Here is a 15,444-nt window from a genome sequence, read left to right on the forward strand (position 1 = left end):
GCGCCGGGGCCGAGTGATACAGTTGGCGGCTGTATCACGGGAGTGCGCTCGCAAAAGCTTTCACCATAAGAGCTAGCTCGCATGAAGGTAGAAAGCTTTTGTGAGGGGGAGCCGAGACAGCCGCAGAGGGACCCCAGAAGACAGGATTCGGGGCTGCTATGTGCAAAACGAGATGCACAGTGGAGGTAAGTATAACATGTTTGTTATTTAAAAAATGTTCCTTTAAGATAAAAAGCCTTCTGTGTGTAGCAGCCACCCTAATACTTACCTGAGATCCCTCTAGATCCAGCAATGTTGCAGGAGTGTATCCACTGCCTGGAACTCCCCTCCTCATTGGCTGACACAGAAGCAAAACACCAATGGCTCCTGCTGCACTCAAAGTCAGTCAGCCAATGAGAAGAGAAGGGGCGGGGCCGGGCTGTGTTTGTAAAAAAAAAAAAAGAAGAGCCTTTACAATCACTTTAAAAGGCAACTCCACTTTTGAGATAAAAGCAAAAATAATAAAATAGCACAATTTATAATGTAATGTTATTAAAAATTACCTTTCCTTTACAAACTGCAGCACAAATGTTCCATAAAATTCAATGCAATGCAATATGGTAACCTGAGGCATTCTGTACACAGTTGGTGTAAAGAGCTTCAGTATACTTAAAATCAATCAGCGCAACCAACTTTCAGATTCACTCTACGCTCAACAAATAGCTACACAGTATTTCTTCAGAGCAGAAACAGGTAGGAATCTGCATCAAAGTTTGTTAAAATACCTGCAATGTACACAGATCACCCAGAGGGGAAGGTTTGTTTCTCAACAAAAGTGTAGTTACTCTTTAAAGGACAACAGCTCTGCAAATAGGGGAGAGCTCCTAGTTCAAATTGAACCTACACTATATTACCAAAAGTATTGGACTGCCTGCCTTTAGGCCCCGTACTCACGACCAAACATGTCTGCTGAAACTGGTCCGCGGACCAGTTTCAGCAGACATGTTTGGCCGTGTGTAGGCACGAGCGGACCATTTTCGGGCGGATCTGACATGTACGGTCGTCTGTACAGACCTACCGTACATGTCCTGCCGCCCGCCATCCCTCGCATGCGTCGAATGACTTCGACGCATGCGTGGAAGCATTTTAAAGGCAGGCCGCCCACGTCGCCGCGTCATTGTCGCGGCGACACCGCGTCATCGACGCGGCGACACCGCGGACACGCCCCGCGGATTGTTTACGCGCGGACTTCTGTTCGATGGTGTGTACAGCCATCGAACAGAAGTCCCCGGGCAGACATGTCCGATGAAAACGGTCCGCGGACCGGTTTCATCGGACATGTCTGCTCGTGAGTACTCGGCCTTACACGCACATGAATTGGCCCACCCTTTGCAGCTATAACAGCTTCAACTCTTCTGGGAAGACTGTCCACAAGGTTTAGGAGTGTGTCGATGTTTGACCATCCACCAGAAGCGCATGTGTGAGATCAGGCACTGATGTTGGACAAGAATGCCTGGTTTGCAGTCTCCACTTAAATTCATCCCAAAGGTGTTCTATCGGGTTGAGGACTCTGTGTAGGCCAGTCAAGTTCCAAACGCGCTCATTAATGTATTTAAGTAGAATTAACAGAAAATAAATATCATACCTGGACAGACACTTTCTTCCTGGGTATTCTCAATTGGCATTTCTGAATTCACACCATTTTCATCTCTCACATCAGCTGGCAAGATGGGACTAAAAGTATAATAAAATTAAGTTACTTTCTGCAATAATTTTATAGCACACAGCTTTAGATAAAAAATGGCAACATCTGCAGGAAAGATAGTTTCCTGCAGATGCTAAGAACTTTAAAACTCTGTAATGTACCGTTAAAGTATTCATTTAAATAATATCACAAAAATGCTCTAAAAATTAAGGCCAGCCATAGATCGTTCAAATTTCCTACTTAACCAGCCGAGAGTCAAACTGTGTAAGGGCAGGATGAATGTATTATGTTAATTGATCGATCAACTTGGGTAAAACCAGCCTGTTGGATTTACCTGTGATTATCACTAGTGGATGCTATATAGTAATGATCAGCGCTTCCCCTGCCCGCAGACAATTTCTCGGCAGGAGGGATTCCCCTGTCAGCACTGAAATTTCTTTCCTGCAACCACAAGAAATTTGCACCACCTATGGTGAGCCTTACTGTACATAAGACGACCTGATATTTACTTTCATTTCTAAACCACATGTATAAAAATTACAGCCGAGTAGCAAAAAGATAAAATATAAAATAATAATGTAAAGGGATTTGGAGGATACGGGATTATTGCGGTGCCAAAATAGAAACCAAACATATCATTTATTTATAAAAATAAGACAATTTTATTAAGTTACAAAAAGATAAAATCTGGTTCAAATGACAATAGAGCAAAACAGATCGTGGGAGCAATACATAGAGATACAGGTCATAGATCACAGATCAAGTCTACCCAACTAGTTTCGCCAATCATTGGCTTCGTCAGGGGATTTAAGACTAGACCATCTCAGTGAAAGGCTCTAGAATACAGTAAGTTTTAAAAAAATTTAGGCAACAATTCAAAACCCTTTACTCAACCAAACCAGGGATGAGGTGTCGTATCTTTACGAGGACTTTCGATCACTAACCCTTCAAAATAATAAATGTGATAAAGTATATGTTACCCCAACAATTAAAATTTCTGATATGCATCTGTGTTACTATATACTTATAAGAAAAAGTATCCTGTACTCTTTGTATTGATTCCTTTGTGTGAAATATCTGGTGATCCCATCAGTCACCATGCCTTTCCATCTCAAACTGACCACGTGCATGGGAGCACCTCCATCCCAGTGTGGTCAGTTTCCTTCTTGCATTCTAGTTGGGTGCACAATCTGTCTGTAAGCCAACAGTCAGACATGCTGACACACCCCCTGCACAGCTCTTCACTGGTAAGAGCAGTGTACTTCTGTTTCTCTGTCTCATGCTGACACGCCCCCCTACCCAGCTTATAGCATACTTCTATTTGCACTTTACAGTGGACTGTGGTGCCTACTACAGCAATTTCCAGATTCCAGGGGGATCGACCAGGCATGGTATATGCATAGCCAAGCTGGGCCAATGTAAAAATATCCATACCCGGAATTAATCTTTAAACCACTTCCCGCCCGACCTATAGCAGAATGATGGTAGGGCAGTGGTTCTGTTATCCTGACTGGACATCGGATGACGTCTTTTAGGATAACAGCCGGCGTGCCTGTGGCAGCAGGCAGGGTGGAAAACAGCGGTGCGTCGTGTCAGTCACACCGCAACACCGATCTCGATAAAGAGCCTCTGACGGAGGCGCTTTACCATGTGATCCATCGCGTTCCAATCTCGGCTGATCACAGTGTAAACAAGAAAAGCTGTGTGTCAGAGAGCTGATCGGCTGCTCTCCTGACAGGGGGGCTCTGCACTGATTGATTATAAACGCAGTTCACCTGCGGATGACCACCCAGGACCACCAGGGATTGCCACCACTGATGACCAGCAGGTATGCCACTCTTTGCCAAAATCAATAACAATGGGGGTAGTGGCGCTGTAATCAGTTATGCAAGACAATATGTCCGTTGAATGATAGTCCTTTTATGTATTATACAGCGTGTGTCACACAATGGGAGAAATTGGAATGGGGAATGGAAAAAATCCTATAGATTAAAATAATACAGAGTCCATGTTCCAGGGCAAGCCTCCAGGGGGAAGATGAGAGCAGGCTCCAAATATGCAAAACAAAAGAAAGAAGGCGCCACCAGGTCAGGAACAATGTGATTTTAATTTTACAATAGGTGCATTATCCACTTACATTTAAAATTAGAGAATTTGGCATACAAGTCCTTGCTGGCCCATAGGTGGCGATCATCCGCTGCAGATGTAGGCTGTGAGGTTAAAAATATCCCCTGGGATCTTCGTCAGTTGGGAAACCAGGAAGTCCAGGCAATGTGTGCACCAAGAGTAAGGCTTGAGACACAGACACAAACAGCGTGGGAGCGCGATGATGTCACGGGCAGCGACAGAGCGACGACGTTTCGGAGCATGCACCATAGGCTGCTAGGCGCGCTCCTTTTTCAAGCATTCTCCGAAATGTTGTCGCTCGGTCGCTGCCCGTGACATCATCACGTTCCCACGCCGTTTGTGTCTGTGTCTCAAGCCTTACTCTTGGTGCACACATTGCCTGGACTTCCTGGTTTCCCAGCTGACGAAGATCCCAGGGGATATTTTTAACATCACAGCCTACATCTGCAGCGGATGATCGCCACCTATGGGCCAGCAAGGACTTGTATGCCGAATTCTCTAATTTTAAATGTAAGTGGATAATGCACCTATTGTAAAATTAAAATCACATTGTTCCTGACCTGGTGGCGCCTTCTTTCTTTTGTTTTGCCAAAATCAATGCCAAAATCTGTGCACCAGTGATGCCCAGTGCCGCATAACAGTGCAGCCTTTCAGTGCCGAATACCAGTACAGCCTTTCAGTGCCACCTTTCAGTGCCGCATACCAGTACAGCCTTTTCAGTGCCGCATACCAGTACAGCCTTTCAGTGCCGCATACCAGTATAGCCTTTTCAGTGCCGCATACCAGTACAGCCTTTTCAGTGCCGCATACCATTACAGCCTTTCAGTGCCGCATACCAGTACAGCCTTTCAGTGCCGCATACCAGTACAGCCTTTCAGTGCCGCATACCAGTGCAGCCTTTCAGTGCCCGTCAGAGCAGCCTATCAGTGCAGCCAAATCAGTGCCCATCAGTGAAGGAAAAAAAGTACTTATTTACAAACAATTTGTACAAAAAATAAAAAATAAAAACCCCTAGCAGTGATCAAATCCCACCAAAAGAAAGGTCTATTTGTGGGAACTGGGTACAGTGTAGCATGACCATGCAATTGTCATTCTAAGCTCTCCTAGATTATATTTGGAGACTACTGAATGATTATTCTTTATATGGTGGAGATGAAGGAGTAGGTGAGTGAGTATTTTATTAAAAGAAAACAGGGCAGGGCTAACCACACTCCACAAAACTGCTTTGTGTTGTCAGCTCTCATTAGAGAGGAGCTTGGGCGTCCTTCAAAGTAGTCTCTTTCTGAACTTCTGAATTTTTTTTTACACTCCGATCCGCTCTGAGCCAGGTAAGTCATCAGAACACAGCACACTTAAAGGAAAAGGATGCTGGTGATATTACACATTTCAACATTTTGTCAATGTGCCAAGTAACCCCCCCCCCCCCCAGTCTTTTAAAGGGCTACAAATAAAATTCTTAGCAACACCAGAAGTATGGAGACACCTACCTAGATGATTGGGTCATTTTTAATACCGACTAAGAAAGTAATCAAGGTCTGACGATCAATAGTGACTGCAGCCAGTGACCAAAAAGCAGAAGCAAACCTTCCTGGGTATAGTCAGCTACTATAGAAGGTGTAACCCTAGTTTTTCCACCACTGCAGTTCGCTTGACAGACCTAACCAAGGACAGAGCGTACACAATGACTGCAAAGCAGAAAGTGCAGCAAGTGAAAAAGACTTGCGGTTTAAAAAAACAGTTACTCCTAACTTCAAAAAAGCATTTGTGGTAAAAAATAAAAGATACCCAAGTGTGGGCATGGATGTCCTCTCTCAGGTCGTAATGGTTTGAGAGCTTGAGGAAGTGTCAATAAACAGTAGGTGTGGCAATCACTACGAATCTGCTCCAAGCTCATTTGCCACCTGGGAAGGGAGTCCACTTGGCAGCATGTTATATATAAACACCCTAAATAAGGGCGTAACACATGTAACATACTATAAAAGTTAATATTTAAGTGGATATGCCAGGTGAAAGAGAAACATTCTAAAGTAATGTGAGTTTCTTACAGGACAAAATGTATTTTTTACCATGGAGAACAGAAAACTTAATTGGAATACAGTTGCCTCTCCAAGATCCATGGCTTCCTAGGGAAAAGTGTTTTACCCAACGGATTTGAACAGAGGTAGGGGGAGGGTATGTGACACAGTCTAGATAAAAAAGGGCACACACTGGGGTTGATTTACTAGAACTGGAGAGTGCAAAATCTGATGCAGCTCTGCATGGTAGCCAATCGGCTTTTCACTTCAGCTTGTTCAATTAAAGTGAAGCTCCATTCGCCTAAGCATTTTTTAAATAAAAGCACCATCAGTGATTCTTAGCACTCATACTATATAATTTGGATCTTGTCCTAACTGTCCTCATACTGTAATTTCTTACATGATCCAGCAAGCAGCCAACGGGCATCAAAGATGTGGGCATTTGAAGCGTGCTCTTTTAGGAATACTTTTCATATGTGCGCGCGCACACTCGCGACCCCGTTTCTCCTCCGGTGCGCACGCGACCTAGGGTCAATGGCGGCAGCGCTGGGGTGGGGGAAGTATCTCCAGACCTGCTAAACAGCTACTCTGGTTTCGTTTGAGAGGAGGGAGAGACGGCCGTGTAACAGGCAGAGCTCTGCAGCGGAGGAGATCAGCGTGCTTGTCCAAGGGAACCGGACACTGTATGGAGCATGGCGAGTACAAAGCTCCTTACTCCCACCCAGTGGCGGCCAAAAAGGAGACGCCTACTCAATATTTTAGGAAAAGGCCCGGATCCCATCCAGTTTTGGCATAATACTTAAGCGTCTTGGATGGATCCGAAAGCATAGCTCTTTTTACCCCCAGAGGGTCTCTTTGGCAGAGCTTTACTTTAGCACATACTAATCACGTCCAACACCTTAGACACTGGCGGAAAAACTGAGGTACTTCCCTGATGGGAGGGGTTATATGGATGGGAACCGTCTTCAATTGGTTGTGCCAGTGTCCAATCACTGCTGGTGACCCTTAATCCATTATGTAATGACTGGCTCTGTGTCCCGTGATGTACGATAAAGAAACTCCTCTGTAGGGCCTGGAGTTTGGGCTGCGGAAGAGTTTGGACAAGTCTGCAGCATGACCAGTCTGGTCCATCTACCAGAGTACCTAATTTGTTAAAGAAGGGGTGTGAAGCCTCACAAGAAGAGGGGGCTGTACTGAGGACTGTTAACAATTCTGTGAGGAGTGAAAATACATGACTGTTTGCTGTGTGAGAAAACTGGGAGAACTTACCCATCAGACTGTTACTTAGCTAAGGAAAAGCCTACTGTATAGACTGTTTTATGTGCTGTACAATGCCTTCCTACAACAGAGTTACCATCTATACATTGTGACAGGGGATATGTATGTATGTATGTATGTATGTATGTATGTATGTATGTATATATATATATATATATATATATATATATATATATATATATATATATATATATTAGTGCTGTCAAACGATTAACATTTTTAATCGCGATTAATCGCATTAATGTCATAGTTAACTCACGATTAATCGCTCTAATTTATGACGAATTTCCCCACAAATATCGCACAATTCTGCAAGTGATTATAATTTATTATCGCTGTTTTCTAGCTGATCTATAACCATTTTTGACATAAAGGGCCACTTTTGGACAATCTACAGTTTTTCAGGCAGAAAGAATAGTTTTTATTTTATAAAAGAACATGTAGGGCACTGGGCAGACCACTAGGGACAAGGGGGGTGTGTATTTTTTACATACAGTACTGTAATCTATAAGATTACAGTATACTGTGTGTATTGTGTTTGTTTACTTTTTTAAATTTGGCGCCGTTCTCCGCTCCCGTGCGTCGTAACGTCGCAGGGAACGGAGCTCGGCGTCACACAGGCACTGTGAATCGAGCGAGGAGGACCCGCCGAGCGAGGAGGACCCGCCAAGCAAGGAGGACCCGCCAAGCAAGGAGGACTCGCCAAGCAAGGAGGACCCGCTCGATCACACAGCGGGGTGGCATCGCTGGATCCAGGGACAAGGTGAGTAACTTGTCTGTGAATCCAGCGAAAAGGTAAGCCGCGCCGCGCTGCTGCACACTCTGCATGTCCACCCGAGGGCTCCTGCGTTAATCGCGCGACAAAAATATTGACGGCGTTAACATGGGTTTGCGTTAACGCCGTTAATATCGCGTTTAACGCACAGCCCTAATATATATATATATATATATATATATATATATATATATATATATATATATATATATATATATATATATATATATATATATATATATAGTGTGTGTGTGTGTATAATACACATATACATAAATACACACACACACACACACACACATATATACAGTTGTGCTCATAAGTTTACATATCCTGTCAGAATTTATGATTTCTTGATCATTTTTCACAGAATATGAATTCTAACACAAAAACTTTTCTTTCACTCATGGTTAGCGTTTGGCTGAAGCCATTTATTATCAATCAACTGTGTTTACTCTTTTTAAATCATAATGACAATAGAAACTAGCCAAATAACCCTGGCCAAAAGTTTACATACCCTGGTGATTTTGGCCTGATAACAAGCACACAACATGCACATCCTCACGGCCGTCACCCAGAAACTGGGAAGGAGGGAGAGAGGAAAGCAGGGCAAACCCTCAGTCGACCTCCTCAGGGGAAAATTCCAGCCAGACCACTTACTTGAGCAAGGGGCCACTACTTACCCGTCCTGCGACCACCGGCTTGAGGTATCCCAGACAGAACCAACATTCGCATAAAACGGCATGGCTGTCGGCCAGACACACTGTGACAAAGCCATAAAGGCCGGTCATGTGTGCCCTAGAACAAAATGTTCCCCGGCCGCCCCTGGAGCAACGGGGCCTGTCGTGGACATCCCAAAGCTGAGCTAAGGGCCGGCACACGATGGCCGAACATGGGGGGACTACAAGATTTAAGACCCAGCCTGTCACCCAGTTGGCTGTTGATAGAAGAATCACAGGATTCAAAAATGCAGAAACAAATTAATAAAAAGCGAGAAAAATCGCAAGAAAAAAATCTCCAGAGTACAGGACTCTAGAAGTGCCTGACCTCTCCTGTCGTTAGGCAGGAAAAAACTGAGGCTGCTAGAGCAGGGTGTGGGTTATACCCGGGGGGGGGGGGCACGCCCTCTGGGAGGAGCTGCACTTCGGAATGTGTTGTTAACACTCAGGCCTCGTACACACGACCGAACATGTCTGCTGAAACTGGTCCGCGGACCAGTTTCCGCGGACATGTCCGACCGTGTGTAGGGCCTACCGGACCGGACTCCTGGCCGGGCGGACAGGTTTCCAGCAGACAAAAGTTTCTTAGCATGCTAAGAAACTTGTCCGCTGGAAGCCTGTCCGTCGGACATGTCCGATGGTCAGTACGACTCATCGGACATGTCTGCTGGCCCGAGAACCCGCGCATGGCGTCGAAGTGATTCGACGCATGGGTGGAAGCATTGAACTTCCGGGTTCGCGCACGTCGCCGCGTCATCGTCGCAGCCGCGTCGTCACTGTGTATTCTGTCAGCGGGGAATTTGGTCTGATGGTGTGTACACACATCAGACCAAATGATCCCAGCAGACATGTCCGATGAAAACGGTCCGTGGACTGTTTTCATCGGACATGTCTGGTCGTGTGTACGAGGCCTCAAATGCTTTTTTTCTGTCTAAACTCTCCTAAAGGGAAGCGGATATAACCCTACTGTCAAAGGATGCTGTGTCCGTCTATGAACGGAAGAGAAATAGGGGTTCTGTGGAAACCAACCCACAGTCAGGTAGACAAACTAAAATTTCAGCCACAACTGCCAGGATGCAAAGAAAAACCCACAAATAACTTCAGTAAAATACAAGACTCTCTGAAAACATGTGGTGTGGTGTGGTTTCAAGATGCACAAAAAGGAAACACTTGAAGAAAGATGGGCTGCATGGTCGAGTTGCCAGAAGAAAGTCATTACTACGCAAATGCCACAAAGTATCCCGCTTACAATACACCAAACCGCACAGAGACAAGCCTCACACCTTCTGGCACAAAGTTTTTTGGAGTGATGAGACCAAAATTTAGCTTTTTGGCCCCAACCATAAATGCTACATTTGGAGAGGAGTCAACAAGGCCTATGATGAAAGGTACACCATTCCTACTGTGAAACACGGTGGTGGGTCGCTGATGTTTTGGGGATGTGTGAGCTACAAAGGCACAAAAAAATTGGTCAAAATTGATGGCAAGATGAATGCAGTATGTTATCAAAAAATACTGGAGGAACATTTGCATTCATCAGCCAGGAAGCTGCGCATGGGACATACTTGGACATTCCAACATGACCATGATCCAAAACACAAGGCCAAGTCGACATGTCAATGGGTACAGCAGAATAAAGTGAAGGTTCTGGAGTGGCCGTCTCAGTCTCCTGACCGTGATATCATTGAGCAAATCTGGGGAGATCTCAAACGTGCTGTTCATACAAGACAGCCCAAGAATTTACAGGAACTGGACGTTATTTACCAAGAGGAATGGGCAGGTTTAACATCTGAGAAGATAAAGAGCCTCATCCACAAATACCACAAAAGACTTCAAGCTGTCATTGATGTTAAAGGGGGCAATACATGGTATGTAAACTTTTGATCTAGTTTCTGTTGTCATTAGGATTTAAAAAGTGTAAACACAGTTGATTGAGAATAATTGTCTTCAACCAAACAATAGCCATGAGTAAAAGAAAAGTTTTGTGTTATCATTCATATTGTCTGAAAAATGGCCAAGAAATCATTAATTCTGCCAGGTTATGTAAACTTATGAGCACAACTGTATACACAATACATATAGATTCATACATAAAGTGTAACTGTTAAAGATACAGTTTCTACAGCAGGCCTAACGGAGATATACAAGTTGTTGCCAGGGCTTCCTGTTCTACCTTTTTAGCAAGTCTGCTCAAGTGTACCGGTGAGATTTATTGTGACCAGCCACACAACAAATACTTAGCAGACAGCTAGGATTTATGATAAAATATCCAGGTGGTGAAACCGAGTCCACAGAGGCTGCTTCTGCCTCCCAGCTCATGCTTGTTGAATAGGAAAATAAATAGAAACACCATGTAAGAGTAACAGAGACAGGAGCACATCGGGTGACACGATGCAAGACTCTGTGAGCCGGGATGGATCATTAATGCATTTAAAGCAGAACGCTGCACTTTTCAATTACCTTTTCTTGTCTGCACCGTAACCCGATTTTATCATTACACCAAAAGCAGGCAAGACCATCCATAACGGTACCATCTTGATGAAATATTATGTAATAAATGTCAGCTGTTGTATTACACATACAATACATCAGGGCCAGACAAAGTAGAGGCAATGTAAAAAATGGACTTGAATACTGACGAGGCCTAGATTTTGGGAGCCATTTATAATAAACTCAATATAAACATCTTCTATAGGTCTTTAAGGCCTTGCATATATCAATGTGTTTTCAAGCTCCCTGACACAGTAAAATCTCTTGACTGAAATGTATTTTCCCTATTTACTGACAGCAACTATACATACACACGTGCAGAGCGAACATAAATAAGATAAATGCTTGTATTTTTGATCCTTTAATATTAATTTTCTCATTCAAAACAGTTGAAAGGAATCCCTAAAATGCATCAAATGCAGATGCTTTTGAATGGGTATTTCAGAAAAATGTGCAGTGTCTCGGCAGATTTCACTGGAAAGCTCCCAATTACTGTTATTTCATTTATTCTTCTTCACAGGGGTTGCTAAAGCTGCTCATAGATGGATCAAAATTCGGCCTGTTCAGAAGGGACCGACTAAATTTCAATCCATCTATGGCCGTTCCTGTTCTGTTGAATGGGGGTATTGGAAAATGTTTCTCAATCAGCTGGATGCAGCCGCTTATCAGTGTATTCTGATAGAGGAATCCTGCCGTCAGAATACAATGGCACAGCAGGGATGATTACTCCATCTACCAGGCTTGTGTGGATGGGGGAATCCTTTTGTGTTTTTTTCCCCATCAAACCTCTGAAAGAAAACAAGGCATCAATGGCCAGCCTTAAAGGGTTTGTAAACCCTTGTTTAAAAAAATAAAAAATAAATAAACATATCATACTTACCTCCACTGAGCAGTTTGTTTTGCATAGAGTGGCCCCAACCATGCTCTTTTGGGGTCCCCCAGCGGTGCTGGTAGCTCCTCCTCACAACAGTGTCCACATTGGAGAAGTGCTCTCCTTGGTGGACACCCGTACGGGCGCACTACCAAGTCCTGCTTGTATTCACACAGAAAGTGGGACTAGGCCCCGCCCCCGCGTCATTGGATTTGATTGACAGCGGCGAAAGCCAATGGCTGCACTGCTATCAATCTATCCAATCAAGAGCCGAGACAACAGGCAGAGAGGAAGAATGCGTCTCCACAGAGGGAACGAACGGGTTCAGGTGAGTAAAACAGGGGGGCTGGACACGTTCAGAAGTTTTTTCACCTTAATGCATAGGATGCATTAAGGTGAAAAAACACAAGGGTTTACAACCCCTTTAAGCCTTGTACACGATACAAGTTTTTTTTTTTTCATTCAACCCAGCGGACTGAACGAAAGAAAAACTGACAGCTTGGGGGCAGCCACTGTACTAACCATGTGATGTTAGTACAGGAATCTCCCCTGCTGAGCTATTGTGTTCTGACAGGGGGGATGACCCCCTCCCCAAAACACACTGTTCAGTGCTCTCAGCCATTGGCTGAGAGCGCTGATAGGATGCCGATTGGCATACCTTTTTTGGTCACGCCTCTTTGACAGAAGCCAGCCGAACAGCTTGCTTCTGTCAGACCGGCTTTAGTACACACAGACTGGATGTCGGCCGATTTCCATTGAACCGACAAATGCTGCCCGACATTCGACCTGTGTGCACTAGGCTTTAAGCCCCACACAGGGAGAATGCCCGTGTGTAAGCCGGCTTCTGACGGACTTACATGCTGGAAAACCAGCATCCGACCAACTTCCGATCAGCGCTCTCAGTCAATGGCAGAGAGCGCTGATGGGAGTGTTTTGGCAGGGGGGTGGACTCCCTGTCAGAACAACAGCTCAGAGGGGTCCTTGCATAGCGATCACAGCAGCTCCAACCGTCATCTTTTCATGCAACCTGCTGAATTGTGTACCTGGCTTTAGGTTCCAGTGTGAAAATCCTAGATGACCTTATTCTCAGATTTATTCTGGCCTCCTTATTCCCCCTGCCTCTTCCCCCCCCCCCATCAAATAGTGATATAGCAACCATCTTCTACCAAAGTTGGATGCAGAGCTCAATTGCCTCTTACAGACTGAGCCTCAAATCACGCTTATGCGATGCAGGAAACACACAGGAATGGCTACGTTTCCTGCATCACACTGCATAGCAATCGCACAGTGTTCATGCGATCTGCTGCAGGTGTCCATTTAAAGTGAATGAGGTCCCAAAAGCAAGCTGCAGAACGCAGTGCGTTCGTTTGACTGAACTGGATCACATGGGTATGAACACTGATGAGATCCGATTCCAGTGCGGTTATAAAATGCCTGCGCCCTTTTCCTGGGGATGTGGCGTGTCTTGAGCCATACAAACTGATGGGCAAAAATTTGCACAGGAATGTGGTGCGATTCCTGCATGAACCGGAGCTTACAATGCCAATTTTAATGGGACATTGAATGATGCAAATGGTGACAACACACGGTTGAAAGCTCTATAGAAAATGCAAGCGCTATATAAACATCCGGAATAGTAAAATACATGCACTGTATACTAAATAAGCTTGTGAGATGTAAATGTGTCGCATGGGCTTTATTATGCACATTTCAGCTGCACTGCTTTTCCCTCTGGATGTACTTGCTTCTAAAACTATGCAGGCGATAAATAGTACCATTTGTTGTATATTTCAAAAGCACACATTATAGACGAAAATGATCCAGACATACCGGAGTCATTTGGTGTTCCGCTACATTCAGCATTTCACCTGCAGCACTTAATACCCCAATAAAGTTACACTGTAGCAGTGCTTAGACTAATTTTCAGACGATCACATTAACAGCTCTAACTACTCTCCAAACAAGTTGTCTCCCTTGCGACAAGAATATTGCTTGCTCTTGAAACATGTTTATGTAAAAAGAAATGCACCTAAAAGCATGAAAAATGATTGTGCCGCCAGGAAAAGCACTCCTGAGACACGGCGTGTGGCCCAAAGCCAGGTGCCTGCTAGATACTGTGTGGGAAAAGAACAGTGTCCTAGGGAAGACGGTCAGTTTTTTTTAGCTTGATGGTCAGCTGGTACAAGTTATTATCAGTGGTAAACATTACACAACCCAGACCACAAGGATGGGAAACTAAATGTGTGTGCTATCTCACCTCTCTACAATAACCTCTGGTGCTACTTCTTCACATTCACTTGGCAGCATTTCGGTACGCGGTTCCTGAAAAAGAGTACAAAAAAACAACATATGTTTCGTCAACTAAATGCAATGTAATCTAAAAAACAAAAACAAAAAAAAAAAAAAAAAACATTAAAGAAAAAAGTGTCTTTGTGTACCCAAAGACACAAGAGAGGGAATCTCCTGGACAACAGCTATATGAGACCACAGATACAGTTCTGTGTAGAAAGCTATTACATCCATGACAGCTTCCTTCCCAGCATAGGCACTGTCTGCTCGGAGTACTAGTGTACCTCAATTGGCCAGCTCAGAGTTGGTCTTAGTTACTGCTAGTTTCCTAATCTAAGAACTGGTAGTAATTCTTTGAAGAATTTGTGGCTGCTATAGTGACAGATTATTAAAGTGGCAGTAGTAAGATCTACCTGAAATTGCAGTAATGCTACAGACACTGGTGCAAATGCTTGCCTGAACTAGCGGCAAGTTCTTAAAGAGGAACATCACTCACACAAGTTGCAGATAGAGAAAGGAGCTGTGTGTTAGTGAGCGTCCTGACTCTCCTGTAGTCCAAGGGAGGGGGTGAGCATGACACTCCACACCAGGGAGAAAGCCTTGCATTACAGTGTGTAGTTACAGACTAGAAGAACAGGAAGTCAGGATTTCTCAGAAGAAATAAGGACATTTAAAAGCAAAATGGAAGGATGAGGTAAGTGAAAGAGGACTGGCTATTTAGGAAGCTATTTAGGAAAAAATAAATAAAAAATTGTACCTTTACAATGGTGGCTCCCTATTGGAGAAACAACAGATGAACTTAGCCAGGAAGAGTGTTGTGACTTTTGTAAGAGATAATACCTGTGTACTTATAATGCAGGCACTTAAAGCAGGGGTTCACCCGTACAGAACACTTTTTTTCCTTAGCTTCATGCTCGTTTTGTCTAGGGGAATCGGCTAGTTGTTTTAAAATATGAGCTGTACTTACCGTTTACGAGATGCATCTTCTCCGCCGCTTCCGGGTATGGGCTGCGGGACTAGGCGTTCCTATTTTGATTGACAGTCTTCCGAGAGGCTTCCGACGGTTGCATCCATCGCGTCACGATTTTCCGAAAGAAGCCAAACATCGGTGCGCTGGCGCAGTATAGAGCCGCACCAACGTTCGGCTTCTTTCGGCTACGAGTGACGCGATGGATGCGATCGTCGGAAGCCTCTCG

General features: G+C 44.4%; 1 protein-coding gene across 8 annotated transcripts in view; it reads right to left on the bottom strand.

Annotated features, from left to right (window-relative positions):
* Positions 1 to 15,444, bottom strand: part of UIMC1 (ubiquitin interaction motif containing 1) — a 165,732-nt gene that overhangs the window by 63,240 nt on the left and 87,048 nt on the right. For all 8 annotated transcript variants that reach the window (XR_005747931.1, XR_005747930.1, XM_040344406.1 and 5 more), the window contains 2 exons: positions 14,217 to 14,281; positions 1,625 to 1,713 (listed from right to left, as the gene is read on the bottom strand). Coding sequence is in view for 6 of the 8 variants with exons in the window: in XM_040344406.1 (XP_040200340.1) it covers positions 1,625 to 1,713; positions 14,217 to 14,281 (154 nt within the window). In the remaining 2 variants the exon portion in view is untranslated. The remainder of the gene's footprint in view (positions 1 to 1,624; positions 1,714 to 14,216; positions 14,282 to 15,444) is intronic.

This window comes from Rana temporaria, chromosome 3 (genome assembly GCF_905171775.1).
Source record: "Rana temporaria chromosome 3, aRanTem1.1, whole genome shotgun sequence".
Classification (NCBI taxonomy): Eukaryota; Metazoa; Chordata; class Amphibia; order Anura; family Ranidae; genus Rana; species Rana temporaria.